The sequence below is a fragment of the Bos taurus genome, chromosome 2 (assembly GCF_002263795.3).
Source record: "Bos taurus isolate L1 Dominette 01449 registration number 42190680 breed Hereford chromosome 2, ARS-UCD2.0, whole genome shotgun sequence".
Classification (NCBI taxonomy): Eukaryota; Metazoa; Chordata; class Mammalia; order Artiodactyla; family Bovidae; genus Bos; species Bos taurus.
Genome location: NC_037329.1, coordinates 96,510,126 through 96,532,161, shown reverse-complemented (window position 1 = coordinate 96,532,161; position 22,036 = coordinate 96,510,126). Strand labels below are relative to the sequence as shown.

The following is a 22,036-nucleotide window of genomic DNA, read 5'->3' as shown; positions in this document are numbered from 1 at the left end:
TCGCCAAGTTGCCACCGACTCTTGAGACTTCGTGGACTCTAGCCGGTCACGCTTCGCTCTCTGTAGGATTTTCCAGACAAGAATACTAGAGTGTGCTGCCATTTCCTTTTGCATTATTTATAGCACGCAATAGAAATTGAAATTATAGATACATTAACTCTGAAGACCTAGTCATCGGCCGTGGGTGAAATTTACTGTAGAGTGCCTGCTTGCGCAACTGTTCAATTCTTTGCATTCCAGCTGTGCGGAGAAGCCCCCAAAGTGACTTCACGCTTGCCCTGAACACTCTTTGTGCCCGAGTGCGTTCCAGTCTATGGCACATCCGGAGTGTGCCAGGAACAGGATAGGTCCAAGCCGCGCGGTCTCCGGTTTGTCTTTATTGGAGACCTAGAAACTCACTCCGCCTGACTCTAGGTTGTTACAAAGCCCGGGGCACCCCTTCGCGGCGTGGGATTCAGAACACCAGCGCCGGCGCGCCCAACACCCCAGCCTGCAGGTGGCAATCTCGTTCTTCAGCAGAAGAGGGGCGGCGGCGGAATCCAGCCGCGCAGCTGCGTCCGCCTTTCCCCATCCAAGCGCAAGGAAGGCGGGGCCACGGATTCGCCCCAAGTGGAAGGACCCGCCCCGACCCATGGCCCCGCCCATCTCGGGTGGTCGGCCCGCGGCGATTGGCGGGGGCTGGGGGGCGGAGCTCCAGGAGGTGGGCTGAGGGGGCCGGGCCCGGGTCTGGACAAAAGCCGGGAAGAGGAAAAGCCCTTCCTGGGTGGCCAGATTCTGGGATTCTGCTGAGGCCCCGTGAGAAGCCGGAACAGTTGGGCTCCAGCCGGGATTGCCAAAGTGGACACTGAGTGACTGTGTGCTCCCGGGTCATCGCCAACGTACCTTCCCCGCAGGTAGCCGCAGGCTTCGAGGGGCGGCCCCGGTCTCTGGCTCCTGCGAGAACGCTCTGTTAGTGGCTAGTGTGGGGAAAAGGACGCTCAGATCTTGAGTATGCTAGGGGAAGTTTAGCGGTGCGTCCTGGTCGCAAGGCAGCGGGGGAAAAAAGCCAGATAGTGGGCGTGGGAGAAGGAAATGGGAGAAAGACGGCGCTAGATGCCTGGTTGTGTAGGCGGCCCACTGTTAGGCATTGGAGGGTGAAACTGGGCAGGAGGAGGTGGCATGCGGTGACGTATGGAATGCCGGGTCTGCAGCAGAAGAAAAAACGGGCGTTAGGAATATGCAGGGACTCGTGGAAGACGAGTCTTGAGTTTAGGGGGAAGAAGACGTGCGGCCTCGGCTGTTGGAGGACTTGGGCGTGTGCATGGAACTGGGGCCGCCGGGACTGGTATTGCGGCGGGCTGGAGGCGTCCTTCTGGGGAGCTTGAAGGGGGCGGCGTGGGGCGGTCTCTAGGCCACCTGGTGGCTGCCGGGGGTGGAGGAAATGTCGCCGTCGGCATCTCCAGTTAAGGTGGAGAGGGGTTAAAGGTTCTGGCGCTCGGGAGGGAAGGGTCGGGCGTGGAATGAGGAACCCAGCTGGCTTCGGTTGCACAAGGGCCACAAAGAGGCATGCAGGCCAAGAGCCGGCTGGTCACAGCGTCCCCGAAGGACATGCAAACCTCAAGACTAGCTAACGGACGACGAACCCGGGCCGCGCCCACGGACGCGCCCTCCTCCCTGTGCAAGCAGGGGTATTTATTATACTTTATTTGGAAGGTGCATGCGGACCTAAAACTGCCCTTTGCCCCTTAGAGTGCACTCAGCACTGTACTTTAAAACAGATAAATAGGGCTGCCTGGCTTAAGAAAAAAAAAAGCAGCTAAATTCTCCGGAGAAGAGTGCTGGAGTGCCTTGTACCTTATCTCTGTCTTCTGTTTTTTTTTGTTTTAGGAGATAGGCTGAGTCTGCAAGATTGAGAGGAGTTGGGGTGATTAGAAATTGTAAAGGTGAGAATAAGTAATTCTTCCCCTTCTTTCATATGGCAATACTGCGTTGAACTGGTCGTGGAGGTCTTGGAGGTGGTCGGAGGCCCTGTAAGGGAATGACTCAGGAATTTTTCCACCAATAAATTGCAACTGTTTTGTTGTTTCTTTCAGTCTAGAATCTTCTCTGCAAGACACTTTTTTTTTTTTGCACAGAAATTAATGTAGTTCATGAACTCAGCGCCCTCCCCGCCCCCCGACCCCCGCCCCACCCCCAGAAGCAGCTCTTCTTAAACTACTTTGTGTTAGTTCAGGTTTATTTTCTATCATTGCACATGTGTGTCCGGAGAAGGCAGTGGCACCCCATTCCAGTACTCTTGCCTGGAAAATCCCATGGATGGAGGAGTCTGGTGGGCTGCAGTCCATGGGGTCGCTAAGAGTCGGACAGGACTGAGCGACTTCACTTTAATGCATTGGAGAGGGAAATGGCAACCCACTCCAGTATTCTTGCCTGGAGAATCCCAGGAACAGAGGAGCCTAGTGGGCTCCTGTCTGTGGGGTCGCACAGAGTCCGACACAACTGAAGCAACTTAGCAGCAGCAGCAGCAGCACATGTGTGTCAGGAGATTGGAATTCAGCTGCTCAATAAATGAACTGGCTTGCTGGAAAAGGCCTTCCTTCTGAAATCAGGGTTTGGGTAGAGACAAAAAATCTGAGGGACTAGAGTAAAAAGTGAATTCAGTGGTATCTGAAGCCCACCCTCATAGGATTCAAATCTAGAAGAAATAAAATAGTGTCCTACAGTTTAGTAACCCAGGGTCTACAATAAAGCTTCACTTTTTAAATTAAAAGATGGTAAAAATGTAATGGATAAGTATCGTGAGGAAAACCTTTAATGTTTCAGTTATGCATTATGAAATATAGAAAGATTAATCAGAAAGTGTTTGCTCAACCAAAAAATATTATCACTTATTACTGAAATTTCAAGTTTGCTGTATGACTTTTTATTAACTGTATTTGCTGTTAAAGAAAAATAGCCAAGTCATAACTCTTGCATAATACTTCATAGGAATATGGCCTTGGAAATGTATCAAAACTGAGATAAGTGTGCTGTCTCTTTTTGTTTTGTTTTAAATACAAGGACAGATGTGACTGTGGGATCAGTATGATTAAATCATATATTTTAAGCTGTACTTTAAATTATACTTGAAATTACAAATGGGAAGTAGCTGACTCATTCACACCAGTGTGTTCACTCTTTTATTCTAGTTGAGTTCCAGATGGTCCCCCAGTAATGGTCTAGAGAACCTCCTAAATACTAATACAATAAGCAAAATCCCAGAATTGCAAATTGGGAAGTGAAAATGGGCCTAGAGGTTAGGAATATATCTTGGCTTGTCATGAGGAACCGAATTTAAAATATAAAGGCCAGACAACTTTAAGTCAACTTTTTGAGATAATGTTTATAGACCTCTTCCTTAATAATATTTTAAAGTCAATTCTCCTGACTTTCAGTCCTCAACTGTAAATTAATAGAATAAAAGCAATCTGTTGTTATCTTCTAAGGGGAAAAATTGTTTCCATTAAAGCACTGTGAAAGGGAACAGATACCTTTAGCAGGCTCAGTGCCTCCTCTTACTCTCAGGAAACATGCCTTTCTTTAAGCCTAAGCCCTATGGCAAACCCACTTCAGAATTCTTGCCTAGAGAATTTGGTGGACAAAGGAGCCTGGTGGGCTACAGTCCATGCGTTCCAAAGCATCAGACATGACTGAGCAACTAACACTTTCACTTTTTACAAAGGCCTTCCCAGGTGGGACTTATAGTTAAAAACCCACGAATACAGGAGACATAAGAAACACGGGTACAATCCCTGAGTCAGGAAGACCCCCCAGAGGAGGCCATGGCTACCCATTCCAATATTCTTACCTGGAGAATCCCATGGACAGAGGAGCCCAGGGGGCTACAGTCCAAAGGGTCGTGAAGAGTGGGAGGTGACTGAGAGCGTCCGTAGGGTGTAGCCCTGCTGTCTCTGGGAATCAGATTGATTTGTATCTGCTACCCTCACATCACAGGAAGACACCTCTTCCAGAACAACTCCAATCCTCTATCCCACCCACTGGCAGTTTGCATTTGCCCACTAATGACTGGAAGAATAGTCCAGGAGCTGGGATACCAAGGACAGGCCAGGGACATGTTCTGAGCAGTAGTCCTTCTCTATACATACAGATTGCTCTAATTGAGAAATCACTTTGTATTCAGTGTATCATCACCACTATCCTTTACTATCTCTAGGAAAATAGAGTTCCACCAGGAATTCTTCATCTTTCACTTGTAAAAAGACTTGATTAAATTTTCTTTAAAATGGGTCACTAGAACTTGTTGAATCTTGTTAAGGATAGTTGTTTGAACCAAAACAGCCTCTTAAAAGAGGGGAAATAGTAGTGCCCATCATTCTGTGCATCTTGAAGGCCTAGCACAATGAGGCATTGGATAGACTTATTCAAATAAACATGATATTTTGGAAATAATCCCATTTGATAAGACAAACCAACAGTCAAGAATAAAGAATAGTGATTTACATTATTAAGGGCATGTGACAGGCTCCGGCTCCCCCACGCTCTCGTCAGATGGCCTTGGAAAGCTTGCTTTCTTTTAGCAAAGTAGAATGGAAAAACAGTTTCCATCTTACAGGGTTGTTGTGAGTGTTGACTCAGAAATCACACAAGAGGCATGTAACACAATGCTTTGTACAGAGAATGTATTCAATTCTAATGGTTAATGTAATTGTTATTAGCTTTCTGTGCAATCATGCTATTATGAATTGTTCTTTTTAGTAATCACCAAATTGTATTCTGCTTTTACACGGTAATGAAACAAATGATGAGATATGTGTCTTATGTTTTTTCCTCTTAGAGGTTTATTGAAATCAAAATGTCTCAAAAAATCCAAGGCGGGTCTGTGGTAGAGATGCAAGGAGATGAAATGACACGGATCATTTGGGAGTTGATTAAAGAGAAACTCATTTTTCCCTACGTGGAACTGGACCTGCACAGGTAAGTGAATCACTTTGCCAAGCAGCAAACTCAGAAAGCATAATCCCTGTGATTTCGGGGTCTAAATCACTTTTTTGCATAGATACCACTATATCTTGTGAATAAAGCCTTGGGCGAGCTTATACGCAGAGAAAACATAGAACTGGTGTGCCCCTGTGCAGAGAGCAGCTCTGACGGTAGTTGTTTACAGCAGAGTAAGGGTTTATTTTCAGGGCACCAAGAAGGGAGTGGAGACAAGTCTCAGATCCACTCCAACCTGATCTTTGAGTTGTTTTTGTTTTTATGTATTGTACTTTTGGGTGCGCTGGGTCTTTGTTGCAGCGCACTGGCTTTCTCTAGTTGTGGCGAGCAGGGGCTACTCTCCAGTGAGGATGTAGCAGCTCCTCAGTGCAGGGGCTTCTCTTGTTGCAGAGCACAGGGTCTGGGCACAGGGGCTCAGCAGTTGTGGCACATGGGCTTAGTTGCCCTGCTGCACGTGGAATCCTCTGGACCAGGGATCAAACCTGTGTTCCCTGCATTGGCAGGGGGGTTCCTGACTACTGGACCACCAGGGAAGGCCTGCTGCTGCTGCTGAGTCGCTTCAGTCGTGTCCGACTCTATGCGACCGCACAGACAGCCCACCAGGCTCCCCCGTCCCGGGGATTCTCCAGGCAAGAACACTGGAGTGGGTTGCCATTTCCTTCTCTAGGAAGGCCTAAGGGTATTTTAAAATTGTGAAATTTCTGTGACTTTTCTTAAATGTTAGCTTCAGGGAAGTCAGGTTGCTTCCAGTTTACATTCTCATGGCTCAGGGGGCTGATCTTGTCCCTGGAGAAACAACTTGATTCTGTTGTTACTGATGATACCTAAATCACAATTATAGGCATTCAGAGTGTTGTCACAATAGCAGTTTTAGTCACCTGAGTCTGGTTGACTAGTGTTAAATTAATACAGGATGGAGGTCAGAGGGGACCAGAGGAAAGAGTTTTAGATAGAGAGATTAATTATAATCTCCGAAGGGAACTCAATTTTAGGGGGACTGGGTTTCAAATATATATGAAATGAATCTTTAATTTTAACATAATACTAGAAATACTGAACTTGTCATTGTTCAGAAGAGAAGAATTACGGTGGCAGCAAAGTGATTTCTCAGGTCTTTCCAAGCCTCTATTTCCTGCAAGGGTTTTGTTTGTAATAAATCAGTGGCCAAGAGTAACACTAGGTACTCTTTGCAGAGGGGAAGAGAATAGAGCTGCATGCCAAGTTGCTTAGTTGTGTCTGACTCTTTTCGACCTTATGAACTATAGCCTACCAGGCTCCTTTGTCCATGGGATTCTCCAGGCAGAATACTGGAGTGGGTTCCCATGCCCTCTAGAGGATCTTCCCAACCTAGGGATTGAACCCATGTCTTTTATGTCTCCTTCATTGGCAGGTGGGTTCTTTACCACTAGCGCTGCCTGGGAATCCTCTAATAAATCAATAAAGAATATAGTTAACACAGTTTTATCCTTTTGAAAGGATAAAGTATTTGGAAATGGCATCCCATTCCAGTGTTCTTGCCTGGAGAATCCCAGGGATGGGGGAGCCTGATGGGCTACCGTCTATGGGGTCGCACAGAGTCAGACACGACTGAAGCAACTTAGCAACTTAGCTGCTTAACTAGTCAGTGGACCTTTTTACCTGTTCATTCCTTGTCTTTTCTGTGTTTTATACAGTTATAGCACAGAATTCTCGAAGTTATCTAATACAGTCCCCACCTTTCAGGAGAAGTTCCCTAAACCATTTGTGTCCAAGACCCTGATGCTGGGAAAGATTGAGGACAGGAGAAGAAGGGGACAATAGAGGATGAGATGGTTGGATGGCATCACTGACTCAATGGACACGAGTTTGAGCAAGCTCCAGGAGATAGTGAAGGCCAGGGAAGCCTTCTGGTGGCTAAGCTGTTGAATAAGGGCTTCCCTGGTGACTCAGATGGTAAAGAATCTGCCTGCAATGCGGGAGACCTGGGTTGGATCCCTGGGTTGGGAAGAGGAGGGCATGGTAACCCACTCCAGTATTCTTGCCTGGAGAATCCTATGGACAGAGGAGCCTGGCGGACTAGAGTCCATAGGGTCGCAAAGAGCTGGACACGACTGAGTGACTTTCACTCACAAGCTGTTGATCGTGTCTATATTTCAACCTTGAGAAGGAACAAATACCTGCAGAGGTCCACAAGCACATAGGAAATGAAGCTTTTGAAACATTATCCAAATGATTAAAGAAACATTTTACAGATACCTTATATGGCAGTAGGGCTCCCCTGATAGCTCAGTTGGTAAAGAATCTGCCTGCAATGCAGGCGTGAAAGTGAAGTCGCTCAGTCGTGTCGGACTCTTTGCAACCCCATAGACTGTAGCCTACAGGCTTCTCCATCCATGGGATTTTCCAGGCAAGAGTACTGGAGTGGGTTGCCATTTCCTTCTCCAGGGGATCTTCCCAACCCAGGGATCGAACCAGGTCTCTCGCGTCGCAGGCAGACGCTTTACCCTCTGAGCCACCAGGGAAGCAATGCAGGAGACCCCAGTTCAATTCCTGGGTCGGGAAGATCCCCTGGAGAAGGGATACACTACCCACTCCAGTATTCTTAGGCTTCCCTTGTCGCTCAGATAGTAAAGAATCTGCCTGCCATGTGGGAGACCTGGGTTCGATCCCTGGGTTGGGAAGATCCCCGGAGAAGGGAAAGGCTATCCACTCCAGTATCCTGGCCTGGAAAATCCCATGGACTATATAGTCCATGGGGTCACAAAGAGCTGGACACAACTGAGTGACTTTCCTGTACATGGCAATAGGTGAATTTGCAGAACAATTCCCATGATAATAGCTACAAAGATTCTCTTTAGCCTAGAGGCATAAGGAGCTTTAAAGGACAGTCATTATACCTAGAAGGCAGAGTCACTGGCTAAAAACTAAAATATCTTTGGAGACTTAAACAAGTGTAAGTAATTCCAAGATTGCTATTATTATTACATGATTGGTTCTTTTTGAGGCGAGTGGAATGATTCATTTGTTTTATTTTCTGTTGTCTAGACAGTGATTGGGACCATTTATTCATTCTTTTCGCTTAGAAGCAAAAAAACCCACTGATGTGCTGTAAGCTTCTTCTGATGAAAAATGTTTTCTATGAACGTGAATATTGCTGACTACTGCTGTTTGAGTTAGGAGTGGACTTTTTATAGATATTCAGCACTTCCTAAGTCAGAAGATAAGAGTGTCTTTGTTAGTGCTGATGAAAAAAAATTAATAATCAATCTAAGAAAGAAATGGAGAATTGTATTCATGTCAGCTTGAGTATTATAGCCCAAGAGACAGTCATTCAGAAAGCTCTGAGGACCATTCTGCCAACTTGGTCAAAGAGCAGTTACGTAAGTTTTTGAGACAAAGGGTTATAGGTCTTGTTGAAAATTTACACACAATCCACAGCTGTGCGTACAAAGTGACCCCTTAGAAGATTAAGAAGGAAGGATAGCCTGAGGAGGTCTGGAGGTTGACAATTAATACAGATTGACAATACACCCTCAAGGAGAGGGAGGAGGTGCGAACGGTTAAAACAGTTTGGAATTATTTTTATTTGGAAATATATCACCAGATTGGATGCCCTTTTGCATTTCCATCACAAGTAGTGGGATATCTAAAGGAAGGAAAATACCAGAACTGAAACGAAAGATTGAAGGGCTTGATGGTTCAGCAAATTTTGAAAGCTGAAAAAACTGGAAAACTTTTTAAGCCTTAGAGAACAAAATAAACTGTTACATTACTGTTTTGTTTTTCCTGCTTTTGACAAACTATTACCTACTTTAAGGTTTTACAGTCTTCTCTGCTCTGGACAACCAGCTTTCTTTCACAGACTGAATAACCTGCAGTCTGGGTGTTGGTGTATTTTAAGCTATAAATCAGTAGGCTATATAAAGTCATTGCTGGATTCCATTATTTATTCTATAAACTTCAGGCTTGTTTCCAGGAGAAAGACTTGCCTGAGATTTAGGGAAAGGTTCAACATACAGCTAATTGGCCTTAATAGTGATTAACATTTTTTGGCAGTGACTGTCTCAGCTGTAACTCCAACCACTTCAGTGCCAAACTGCAAGAAATCCTTTAAGTCCTTAGCTGCTTTATTTTTAGAGCACAGTATTTTCTAAGGGGAAAATAATACTTAGGTTTGGATTTTTATGCTAATCAGATGAAGAAAGTCTGCAGAAAGTAGTGGTAAAGAGTAGGCTGAGAGGAAAGAGTACAGTGGTTTGGTTTTTATTTCATTTCCTTCTCAACTGCTTCCCCCAACACAGTGTGGCCCAGTGGTTCAGCCCTTCTTAGAGGTTTTTTTAGTTGGCAGCCATCTTTGTGTCGAGGGTACACCAATGCTAAAACTCAGCAGATTTAGGTATGTATGGAGCCTTCACTTTCTGCAGGGCATGCATAGAGTGGTGCATGGGCATAGACGGGGAGTATCTTCAATCACCTGTAGGTGTGTCTGGAAAAGTTACGCCTTCAACCTTTCCCTCCCAGCTACGATTTAGGCATAGAGAATCGCGATGCCACCAACGACCAGGTCACCAAGGACGCTGCAGAAGCTATAAAGAAGTACAACGTTGGTGTCAAGTGTGCCACCATCACCCCCGATGAGAAGAGAGTGGAGGAGTTCAAGTTGAAACAAATGTGGAAGTCTCCAAATGGCACCATCCGAAATATCCTGGGTGGCACTGTCTTCAGGGAAGCTATTATCTGCAAAAATATACCCCGGCTTGTGAGCGGATGGGTAAAACCCATTATCATAGGTCGTCATGCTTATGGGGATCAAGTAAGTCGTGGTGGCGTGACTTGACTTTCCTTGTTCTTTTCTTGAGGCCTTTGATTGCCCAGCAGTTCTGATATATATGTGCTTTATTCTCTTTTGATGTCTACTTCCATTAAGTGAGGTATGTGCTCAGTCACTTCAGTCATGTCTGACTCTTTGTGACTCCGTGGACTAGAGCCCTCCAGGCTCCTCTGTCCATGGAATTCTCCAGGCCAGAATACTGGAGTGAGTAGCCTTTCCCTTGTTCAGTGGATCTTCCTGACCCAGGGATCAAACCCACGTTTCCTGCACTGCAGGCAGAATCTTTACCACTGAGCCACCAGGAAAGCCCACAAATGAGGTATAGAATTAAGAAATGAATATATATGTGTGTATATACACACACACATAGACATTTAGATAAAAGTAAATTTGGATAAACTTACAGGTACCTATCTCACTATAAATGACTTTTTTATAGGCGTGTTTTTGTTTTTTATCTTTTTATTATGTTAAACCATATGATACAGACATTTTCATATAATTTCCTGTGGTTTAACTAAATCAGTGGTTCAGCCAAACCAGGCTGTACAATAGGATCTTTTTATGGGCTTTTTGGTGTTTGTTTTGTTTTGTTTTGTTTGCCATTTAAAAAAAACTTTTTTTTTGTTTTAATTCCAATGCCTGTGTCCCACCCTACGCTAGCTAAATCTCAATTCCATGGTGTTTTAAAGCTCTCCAGGTGATTCTAATGTGCAGACAGAATTGAGAACTACCAAAGATTATTATATTAAACATGATCATTTCGTGCATAAAAGGACAAACTAACTCAGTAGTTGAAAGCAGTCTCTTCAGAACATTCCTCCTCGGGGGAATAAAAAAAGTCTAGTTTCTATACTAATGTACAATTAGGCTTGTTGCCAAATTAAACAGAAACATTACCAACTAAACAAAATAAAAATTCTGTGTTGAAACTAAAGTTTTAGACTTTCATAGAAAGCAGCTCATGTCTTAGAAGAACCTTAAAAACAAGAGTCTCTGTCCCTGACACCCAGAGGCTTTGATGTCACCATCGTTAAAAATAGTACGGGCAGAGCAGACCACTCTCTGTTGCTGGGGGCTGGGTTACCAGGTCAATCCTTGAGCGGCAGTTCACTTTGTTCTACTGTATATTTCAGGATATCCCTTCATCCTGGCAATTCCCTTCACAGATAATTCTCAGAGGCTCAGAAGAGGGAATGTAAATGAGATTGCTTACAGACTCACTAGTCCTGGGAACATGGCTCTAAGTTGTATCCTTTTTTTCCTTTTCCCTTTTATAAAAATTAGTGTGGCATCAATCACTGGAAGAATGGTCATTCTGTTTACTAAAGTCTACTAGATTGAAAATTGCAAGCATCTAGAAAGCATTTATGGTACTTTGACACCTTTTGAGAAATGAGAATCAATTACTACCCCTAAATATCAGAAATGTTCTGCATAGAATAGATATTAGTCTGTCATTATCTGACAGCTCTTCTTTCAGCTGTCTTTAGTATTGCCATAAACAAAGATAAATAAGTGTGACTGGCATCTGCTGGTACCTGACTCTGAAAGTATTCTAATCTAAGCCATTGAAGAAGGTACAAGGCAGCAAATATTGACATATGCCTAGTGTGGGCTGCGGATTTTTTTCCTTACCTGTGACAGAGGTAGCCGTCCTTAGAAGGCCCTTTCTTAAGGGTCATCAGCCTACTGCAGCTGCTTCCAGAATGATTGCTTTCTATGGGCAAGTCCTGGGCTGGGCCTTAGTAGAATGATGTTCATGAAGAGAGCAAGCCCTGAAGGTCCAAGGACCAGACCCTAAATGGGTTATTTGCATTACATCATAGTTGCTCCCTTGTAAGATTGATGGAAGAATCAAATGAGATAATGTGGGATACAGGTTAATCACTTAAAGTGTGTCTCATAGTGAGGACCAGGCATTAGCACTCTCAACATCATCTTCAATGCCATGCTGCACTTAATCACTCCGTCATGTCCGACTCTGTGACCCCATGGACTGTAGGCCATCAGACTCCACTGTCGGTGGGAATTCTCCAGGCAGGAATATTGGAGTGGGTTGCCATGCCCTCGTGGGGGATCTTCCCAACCCAGGAGTCAAACCCAGGTCTCCCACATTGCTGGTGGATTCTTTATCGTCTGACCCACCAAGGAAGCCCATCTTCAGTGCTACAGTTAGTATATTGTCATCCCCCAAGAGAAGACTTCCTTGAACTCCAGGTTATGGTCATTTCTCTTCCTCCATCTTCCAGTAGCATTTTTTATCTATGCCCGCTGTTGACATTTGGAAGCTCTTAATGTTGCTTCACTTTTGTATGACTTTGTTAGGTCATAGGCTTTGTAAGAGAGAATACTTTGTTACTCTCTTTCACACTCATATTTGTACTTGGAAAACTGCCCCTTACGTTGTAGGCACCTGATAAATACTGATTTCTAATGTGTACTCCTACTAACTAGCTTTGGGATTCTCTGGACCTCTTTATCTCCGTCTCTCAATTAGAAAGTTGGGCTACACTGTACTATTGTCCAAGTGTCTTCTAGCTCTGTATTCTATGGTTTTTTTCCCTTCATGTAATTCTTGTTAGGACAGTTTGGCGATTTCTTTTCTTTTTTCCCCCTATACAGTATAGAGCAACCGATTTTGTTGTGCCGGGGCCTGGAAAAGTAGAGATATCCTACACACCAAGCGATGGATCCCCCAAAACGGTATACCTAGTACATAACTTCACAGGTATGTTTGTATTTTTCTTTTTTTTTTTTAACAGGCCATTTAGACAACGTTATCACCGGTTTTTTAAAGTTAGTTGCGTGGCTGCCTAAAAATACAACCTGAATCTATAGTATTTCCACAGGACTCAAAACCTAACATAAAAAAGTCATTGGCTTCCTGTGGCATAAAAGAAATTAGCCACTTAATTCACTTAATTGAAAATACAGGTAGATAATTATGCATCTCAAAACAGGGAGGGAAGGTTGACAGGAATCTGTTATGTGCAAATTACATAAATTAAATGTTAATAGCCCCAAATTGCCTGTTATATAATCCTACACTTTGGCTCTGGTAGGGTTTGTGTTTGAAAATGGCTCTTTTATTTATTTGCTGAAGTTTTTTTCTGGTTCTGAGTGTTTATTTTGTAAAAGTGGACTGTTTGGGTTTTGTTTTGTTTTGTTTTGTTTTGTTTTTGCTTCTTCTCTTCCCTCGATTTTGCTGTTTCTAAGGTTCAATATGGCAAATCCCAGCCAAAAGTTGTTGAAAGAACAGAGGACTTTCCCCATTGTTAAGCTTGTTAAAAGAACTCATGTAAACAAAATCTCAAAATTTACCTAGCTGTTGTTCTTCTTGCCTCCTCTAAGTCATATCATTTTAAAGGAATCTAGTTCTGCCAGTTTCCGCACCTCTCTCATCCTTATTCCCAAACTGGCCCTGGGCAGTAGCTTGGATTCAAGTTCTAGCTTTCAGTAATAACAGAGTTCAACAGTAAGAGTTGTGAAACACCAGTGATTTGGCGCATGATTATTTCTGCCAAAGCAGAACCAACTTTCAGTATCCTCAAGGAAATGACAAGAATTTTCATTCTGTGTTTGAAATGTATTCTTAGTGACTGAAGGTTGAGTGCACACTTAAACCTTAAAAGACATGCTTGAAATTTTTTAAAGTGTGAAAAGAATTTAAAAATTATTTACCCCTTCTTCAGTGTGTTTCTGGTTCATATCAGTTCTTGGTATTTCAGGATCCAAAAGACCATGTTTTTCTCATGGGTATTGGCCTTTCAAAACAAGTTAGAATGTCCTTACCTAGAATTGTCTTTCCTCCAATTATGTGTCTCAGAAACGCATGGAATACTGAAATTGGAAGCCTGAACTCAGACATGAGAACTGGAAGCGGGCTATTTTGGGGGGGGGGGGGGGGGGGGTGGATTTAGACTTGCTACAGCTGTACCCTATTTACCTTTCTTTTTTTTTCTTGTTTTCCCCTCACAGAGAGTGGTGGTGTTGCCATGGGGATGTACAATCAAGATAAGTCAATCGAAGATTTTGCACACAGTTCTTTCCAGATGGCTTTGTCTAAGAACTGGCCTTTGTATCTGAGCACCAAAAACACTATTCTGAAGAAATACGATGGACGTTTTAAAGACATCTTTCAGGAGATATATGACAAGTAACTACAGTTCTTTTTTTTCCTTTTTTTGGTCACAAATGGCGCCATTTATAGTATAGAATTTGTATGCTTATCCCTTTGATTCTGTGACAAATTGAGTGAAAACCATCACTATCTCATTAAGACAAGGACAGAACTGAGATTTAACAAGGGTTGAAACAAAACTCTTGAGTTGCTTTTAGAAGGGGAATGTGTTCTCAGATAAATGTCCCACATTTTTTTCAGAGCCAGGATTATTTAATGTGTGAGTAAATGTGCCCTGTTAGTGATAGAAAGTTCTGATTTTCCACATGTGTAAGTTTCTGAATTGGGCCTATTCCATTTTCTTTCTTTGTAATATTTATTTATTTCACCAGGTCTTAGTTGCTCACGCAGGGTCTTTAGTTGCAGCACATGGAATCTAATTCCCCAACCAAGGATCAAACCTGGGGCCCCTGCACTGGGAGCTCAGAGTCTTAGCCACTGGACCACCAGGGAAGACCCCATTTCCATTCCTTCTGAAGCCCACTATTATGATTTAAAACTCTCCTTTTTGAAATTCCCTGGCAGTCCAGTGGTTAGGACTCCACACTTTCACTGAGAAAGGTGTGGGTTCAGTCCCTGGTCAGGAAACTAAGATCTTGCAAGCTGTGGGGCACAGCCAATAATTTAAATAAAGAAAATAAATAAAACTTTGCTTTAATGGAGTTGTTTGAACTTAAATCTACATTTGTAATCATTTTACATTCAACAGTGCTTGAGTACTTGTTAACTTTTAAGGTGGCATTCCTCCCTTTAGATACAAGCATTTAGACCAGGGCTGGGATTTTAGGTATCCTTCCCAAGACATTTTAATACCTCCTTCCATTCCCTATCTATATCAAACTTGGGAGCTGTCCAGGTTTCCTGAATGATACTGGGCAGTAAAATAGTCTTTCTCTACCCCCTTATATTCTTTTTTTAATATATATCCTAAGGCAAGCTCAATCCCAAGAAACCGGTGAGTAGTATATTGAAAACTGTAAAAGTAGTATTAATACTTGGAACACTGTCGTCTTGCTTAATTCTCACATCTCTGCCAAGTGGATGAAATCACCCTTACAGATGGGAAAATGGGAGTTTCATAGCTAGAAAATGAGTGGGCAGGGATTTCAGCCCATGTCTGTTAGATCCCCAAATTTGTGTTGCTTCCACTAAAACATGCTGCTTCCAGCCCCACCTCCAGCCTTTCAGAGAGGCAGATGGTATCCCAACAAAACCAATTTCCCTTGTCTATTGTTCTCTTCTCTTTCTCGTTTCTCAGGCAGTACAAATCTGAGTTTGAAGCTCAGAATATCTGGTATGAGCACAGGCTCATTGATGACATGGTGGCCCAAGCTATGAAATCGGAGGGGGGCTTCATTTGGGCCTGTAAGAACTATGATGGGGACGTGCAGTCGGACTCCGTGGCCCAAGGTAAGGAGCTGGAGGACAAGTGGAGGTGAGGCTTGGCCTGCGGCCAACAGGTGGTGCCCAGGTGTGGGAAGAGGGATTCTGTAGCCATTGGTAAAGCTCATGAAATGGTAGCACTGCGAGACATTCAGGTCCATCTTCTCAGCTGACTGATGAGGAAAGTAAGCTCAGACTAGGTAGGCGACTTCTCTCAGGGGTGCCCAGGAAGTAACTCAGTGGGGTTGAATCTCCAGCCTTAGATGTTAACACAGTTTATGTCTCAACTCTTTTCCCTCTTAAGTTTCACTGCCTCCAATGGGCAGCCCAATCACCTAATCTGAAAATCACTGTTTTCCCTGCCTTCCAATAAGAATGTAAAACACTAGGGGACTCGGGAGAGAAGGGGCCAGGGTTATAACCAAGGGGCCTCCCTCCCAAGAGCCTGTTCATCCCATGACTGGTACAAATTACATCCCTTTTGCCAGCCTTGACAGCTGTTCCATACCACATAAAACATATGTGTTTACTGCTGAGCTCTAAACACATGAAACTGAGCAAAGAAGCAGAAATTCCAGAAACCAGGAGCTTCATGCCAGAGATAAGGACCAGAAGAGCAAAAGCTCTCTCTTCCCTGCTTTCCTCAGTGCTAAGCTGTCCTTCAATTTCAGTTACTCATGAAGCGGTGTGCACTGAATTTCCCTAATGAATGTTTGTGTTCACTTCAGTTGCATTTGCTTTTCCCCAGGAAGTACTACTTTTTCTTTCTCTTGTGAAAAGTTAATCATTGCTATCAGTTTGAAAATCAGTAGATCTGCCTGGTTAAAGATAACTTTGATGTCAGATAAATGAGTTACCCAGGTCTTTCTTTACCCTCCTTCTGTTTCTCTTGTGTGCTGTGTGCTGTCACTTCAGTCATGTCCAACTCTGAGACCCTATGGACCATAACCTGCCAAGCTGCTCTGTCCATAGGATTCTCCAGGCAAGAATACTGGAGTGGGTTGCCATGCCCTCCTCCAGGGGATTGTCCTGAGCCAGAGAGAGATCCAACCCACATCTCTTATGTCTCCTGCATTGGCAGGCGCGTTCTTTATCACTAGTGCCACCTGGGAAGTCATCACAGTCGTTTGAATGCAGCAGAGAAAGGAGTTATCTTTGTGATGGAATTATCACAAAGCAAGGAGAGCAGAGTTCTTAGAATGGGCCCAGATCATCTCATGGTTTCTAAATGTCCTCATGGCAATAAGAGGGTATCTGGAGGGATATCGCAAATGTTATTGTCAAGCTGTGGAGGTTCAAGGGACTTCAGAGCAAGAATGCTGCAGTGCAGTGTCCAGCCATGCACTGATAAGATACCTGGAACCAAGACTGTCTGGGCAGTGCCTGCAGATAAAGGTGACTTCAGCAAAGCAGATTAAAAGACAGCAAAGCTGTCCTCACATGCATTCTTTTCTAGAGGCATGAACTACTTTGGACTCAAACCAAACGTTTTATTTCTGTCCTCAGTTTTGACAGTGGTACCAACTAGTGTCTCATGGATAAATAGATAGACTATCACCATGGATATAGCCCCAGACATCTCCAGTCAGTGAATATTTGAGCCTCTACTGAAGCCTCATACCAACATAGTGATAGGAAAGGAGCTGCTAATTCAGTACAGAAATTGCTAATTGTACTCAAAGAGTTTATTAAGTTTTTTTCCTTACTTTCAAAAAAAAGGTGGCAGCCTATTATAAATTTGCATTGTTAACTCCACAGGTACTATTAGGAGGTAGCAAAAATGGCGAAAAGTGTTCTTTGAATTTGAGTGTAAGAAAAAAATGAGTAAAAGAAGGAAAGTCAATCACATGGACTTTAAAGTTGGTATTTGGTTCTCTGACTAGGAAACCACAGAACAGAATCGTTCTGGTGAGGCTGTAAAGGAGAGCAGGGCCGAGTGGGAGGTGCTCGGATCCATCCTATTCTGCTTTGAACCAGCTTTCTCTTCCCAGTCCCGCGTGAGCCTGTGAGCAGTTTGGTGGCTGGAGACAGCTCCTGAATCTTTATTTTCCCAGAATAACAGAGCATCTGCACAAGAGCATAACAGTAATATACTGAACTCTTATTCTCTGGAGGGTAGTATTCTAAGGAATAAGAATGTGTTTTCCTTTCATATATAGTCATGAATATACGCATATATATCTAATGCTCACAACAGCCCTATGAAGTAGGTGTTTTTATTATTCTCCCCCCCCTCCTTTTTTAAAGATGTGTTTATGGATTTTTATTTTTGGCCACGCTGGGTCTTCATTGCTGCACTCAGGCTTTGTCTAGTTGTGGAGAGTGGAGGCTTATCACTGGTGGCTTGTGTCGCTGCAGAGCACAGGCTCTAGGGCGTGCAGGCTTCAGTAGCTGGCGCACTTGAACTTAGTTACTCCTCAGCACGTGGGATCTTCCCGGGCCAGGGATTGAACCTGCTTCTCCTACACTGGCAGGTGGATTCTTATCCACTGTACCACCAGGGAAGCCCTGCTATACCCATTTTACAGGTAAGGAAACTGAGCCACAGTAGCTAGGAAGTCATGGAACTAGGGTGGAATACAGGCAGTCAGACCATGAGCAGGTGCCTCTGAAGTAAATAAGTGAGGAAAAACATAGCCTTTTCTGAAAGGCAGAAGAATGATGACTCCATGCACCCACGTTTATTTTGTCCACTGAGTCCTGTCAAGATGAAGTCCTTTTCTTTTCCTCTCTGGGAGACACAGTGCTCTTCCTACACTTGAATCCCATCCTTCATATTCTGCCGCTCACAGGTTATGGCTCTCTCGGCATGATGACCAGTGTGCTGGTTTGTCCAGATGGCAAGACAGTAGAAGCAGAGGCTGCCCACGGGACTGTAACCCGTCACTACCGAATGTACCAGAAAGGACAGGAGACATCGACCAATCCCATTGGTAATATAGTGTTGGCTGCTACATTGATTTCCAACCAGAATAGAAATCTCCAAAGGGACTCCAACATGTGTTCCTTTGGCTGCCCAATGCTTTGTGTATAAAACCATCACCTAACAGCTGATTTGTCCTATCAATAAGAACTGCTTTAATATGTTTCTTAAAATATACACAATATATGCTTTTCCATTTTGTGGGAGAATATATATTACAGAGAAGAATGTTATCAACAAGCATTTTCCTTTTCCTTTTCTTTTGCTGCAGTGAAACATCACATGTGGCTGAGAATCTAAAGCCACATTGACAGACCCCTAACTAAATTTCAAGGACAATACTTTTTTTTAATTAATTTTGTTTTGTTTTTGGCTGTGCTGGGTCTTTGTTGCTGTGCACAGTCTTTCTTTAGTGGCAGAGAGTGGGGGCTACTCTAGTTGCAGTGTATGCACTTCTCGTTGTAGCGGCTCCTCTTGTTTCAGACCACGAGCTCTGGAGCATGGGCTCAGTAGTTGTGGCACACAGGCTCAGGTGTCCATGTCATGTGAAATTCTCCCAGACCAGGGACTGAACCCACGTCCCCTGCATTGGCAGGTGGATTCTTAACCACCGGACCACCAGAGAAGTCCTCAAGGACAGTACTTTAAAAACAGATTACAGCCTGGAAAGAGAAGAGACCAGTACAGACGAGATAAAAGAGGTTGTGACCTATTCCAAATTAGTAAGTTCCCTACCATGACTATATGCTTTCTTAAAGCTACAAAATCCAAAACATTTCCTGTACAAAAATGCAGGGTTTTTTTTTTAAGTTTCTATTTGATAAAATATTTCCTGAAACTTACAGCTCATGTGAATAGCATCCAATGAAATCAGTCACCTAAACAAAAGAAATATTCTATTTTGTCAAACAAAGACTTGGGAATATTTCTAATCAGCATGATTGAATTGTTTTTTTTTATTCCCCCTGTATTTCAGCTTCCATTTTTGCCTGGACCAGAGGCTTAGCCCACAGAGCTAAACTTGATAACAATAAAGAGCTCAGCTTTTTTGCAAAGGCTTTGGAAGAAGTCTGTATTGAGACCATTGAGGCTGGCTTCATGACCAAGGACTTAGCTGCATGTATTAAAGGTTTACCCAAGTAAGTATAGGATGCTGTAAGCTCTGTGGTCAAATTACCATTTATCCTTACTGGGCTCAAAACATCAAGTGGTTTCTGGAGTTACATGAATTATGATTTGTCATCTGGTTCAAGAGTCAGGAGACATTATCTGTAAACTGTCAGATAATAAACATTTCAGGCTTTACAGAACATATGGCAAGTATTGAACTTTGCCTCCACGGGAAAGCGGGAAAGCAGTCAGTGGTGATACAAGAGCTAAGGGGAGTGGCAGTGTTCCAATCAAACCCTGTGTACAGAACCAGGCTGCAGCCTGGACTGAGTTCATGAGTCAAGCTGTAGTGTGCTCACCCCTGATCTAGTTGGCAGTCAACTGGGTGGCAAGGTTCTGCTTAATATAACAAAAGTACAGACATTTTGAAACAAAGGGACCTCCAAGACTGTTTTATTCCACCTCTTTATCTTCAATTTAGTAAGAAAAGTAAGCAGCACAGGTACAAGATGTCCAGTTGCGTGTAGTCCCTTCCTTAAGTATCTGTAGCCGACCATCAGATAATCGTTTTGCCCAGGACTTTTTTGAGAACATGGTAGCCTGTATCCCAGCTGAATTAGCTGCTATTCAGGGATTTCCTCCCTCAGTCAAAGCTGGCTACTATGGCACATGTCAAGAAACAATACTAAAAAACAATAAAATTCTCTAAAGCAATTATCCTTCAATTAAAAAATAAATTTTTAAAAAAAGAATTGATACTAAAATCTAACACCAATCCCATGTCTCATTCGTGGGTCCTCAGAGATCTCTGTTAGGGTCAGTATACATCAGTCATGGGGATATACTCCATTACTACATCTTTCTTATTTTAAATTTTCAGCAAGAATACAATGTCTGAAATGTTCCTATCAGTGTGTTACTTTTAAGCCTACTTGGATAGGCACCTGTCATCAGGATTATGAGAGCCAGTCCATTGTCTTTTGTTTTTTAAGAAAGACAAAGGTAGATACAAGAGCACCAGAGTGGTTTTTTGTTTGTTTAATTGTTTGAGGACATGTGACAATTTGTAGGGATATAAGTAAAAAGATGACTGTACCTGGATATGTTCAGTTATTTTAATGAAGAATGAGAAATAAGTAGGATGATTTCAGTCTCCCAGGCATTAGTCTGAATGAAGCTCTGGGGCAGCTTTACTCTTAAAGCTACAAGACCAGGAACCCCTGGGAGTGTGTGTGTGTGGCCTGGCTCCACTCAGACTGCCTGTAGCCTGGGTCAGCCCCTTGAACAGTAAATGCAGTCATCAGCCATAAACTTGCAGCTTGTTAACATTAATCACTTTTCTTCTAGAAATAAATAGAATGCTACTTTAAGTAGCATGTCCCAGACTTTTCCTCTACCTGCTACCAGATCAGAGACAAACTAAATTTCCTTCTTTTTTCCTTCCTCTATTAGCGTGCAACGTTCTGACTACTTGAATACATTTGAGTTCATGGATAAACTCGGAGAGAACCTGCAGTTAAAACTAGCCCAGGCCAAACTTTAAGGTCGTTTCTTGTCTTTGGAGGATATTTTTTTTCTGGTAACTAGGGTCTACTGGTTTACATTTTTCTCTATAACTCTCAAGGGTAAAGGCAAAATCAATTTTGTAATTTGTTTAGAAGCCAGAGTTTATCTTTTCTATAAGTTTACAGCCTTTTTCTTATGCATACAGTTATGCCACCTTTGTGAACGTGGCCGGGGACTTTTTTTTTAATTTTATTTTCTACTAATAGCCTAGGAATTATTTTTAATGTCCACTTGTACTCACTGTCACTTTTTCTCATGTGCTGAGATCAATGACCAAAATGAACAGTGCTCAAAAGGATAAACTATAGCCACGGTATTATTCCCTGAAATTGTATAAAGTAGAGATTCATTCCTTTTCCCGCTTTCCATGGCCTGGGGCCATGGATCATTCTAATGTAACAGATATCTCATTATTTGCAGTAGAAGCTGCATGTTAGACTTGCATATGATTTGAAATGAAGAGCATGGCCGTAACTAAAACGTGTTGAAGATTCATCTTTGTTAAGAGCTCTAGTTGAATCTTTTAAAAATACTAAATATTTTTGAGCTCCTTGGAGAATCCAGAAGAAATACTACCTGGGTGGTGGTGGGGTGGGGGTTGTCCTCTGTGTTTGTCTCCTGCTCCTGGCCTTGTGTGGCCTAAGTATTTTGCGACCTTGAACAGCATGTTTCATCCAAGTGCAATAATACAAGCTGCACCTTTTTTTTGGACCTCTGCTGGCCTCTTTTATTTCCTTTATATAAATGTGATTTTTCAGAAGTTGATTGTAAACACTATTCTAGTCCTGTTCTTCATCTAAACTATCGATTTTAATTAAAATTCACTGCTAATGAACTAGTCTCCTGAGTTTTTATTTATCGACTGTATTGCAGGTACCCAGAACCCTGCTAGATCCTAGCCATAGGAATTTGGTTTTAAAAAAAGTCTCTGCCCTCAAGGAGTTTACTGTGGGGGAAAATGGTTAGGTAAACAGATAGTAAGATGTGGATTCTACAGAGAGAGGGAAAGAACACCAAAGATCGAACAAAAAGGGAACAAAAGGGAATATTAGGGAATTGAGTCTATGTGTATGCTGAGGAGTTTAGT

General features: G+C 43.0%; 1 protein-coding gene across 2 annotated transcripts; it reads left to right on the top strand.

Moving 5' to 3' along the window:
• Window positions 1-761: 761 nt before the first annotated feature.
• Window positions 762-21,784, top strand: IDH1 (isocitrate dehydrogenase (NADP(+)) 1). Of its 2 annotated transcripts, none has more exon segments than NM_181012.3 (10): window positions 762-893; window positions 1,867-1,922; window positions 4,814-4,953; window positions 9,475-9,766; window positions 12,410-12,515; window positions 13,766-13,943; window positions 15,226-15,377; window positions 18,143-18,283; window positions 19,250-19,412; window positions 20,836-21,781. In NM_181012.3, coding segments are annotated over 8 exon segments (1,245 nt in total). In that variant the 5' UTR covers window positions 762-893; window positions 1,867-1,922; window positions 4,814-4,831; the 3' UTR covers window positions 20,927-21,781.
• The last annotated feature ends 252 nt before the right edge of the window (window positions 21,785-22,036 follow it).

Coding starts and splice junctions, on each gene's coding strand:
- IDH1 (XM_005202697.3), top strand. CDS start 4,832: ATGTCTCAAAAAATCCAAGGCGGGTCTGTGGTAGAGATGCAAGGAGAT. Junction 9,767..12,409: donor GTCATGCTTATGGGGATCAA/GTAAGTCGTGGT, acceptor CCCCCTATACAG/TATAGAGCAACCGATTTTGT. Junction 13,944..15,225: donor TTTCAGGAGATATATGACAA/GTAACTACAGTT, acceptor CTCGTTTCTCAG/GCAGTACAAATCTGAGTTTG.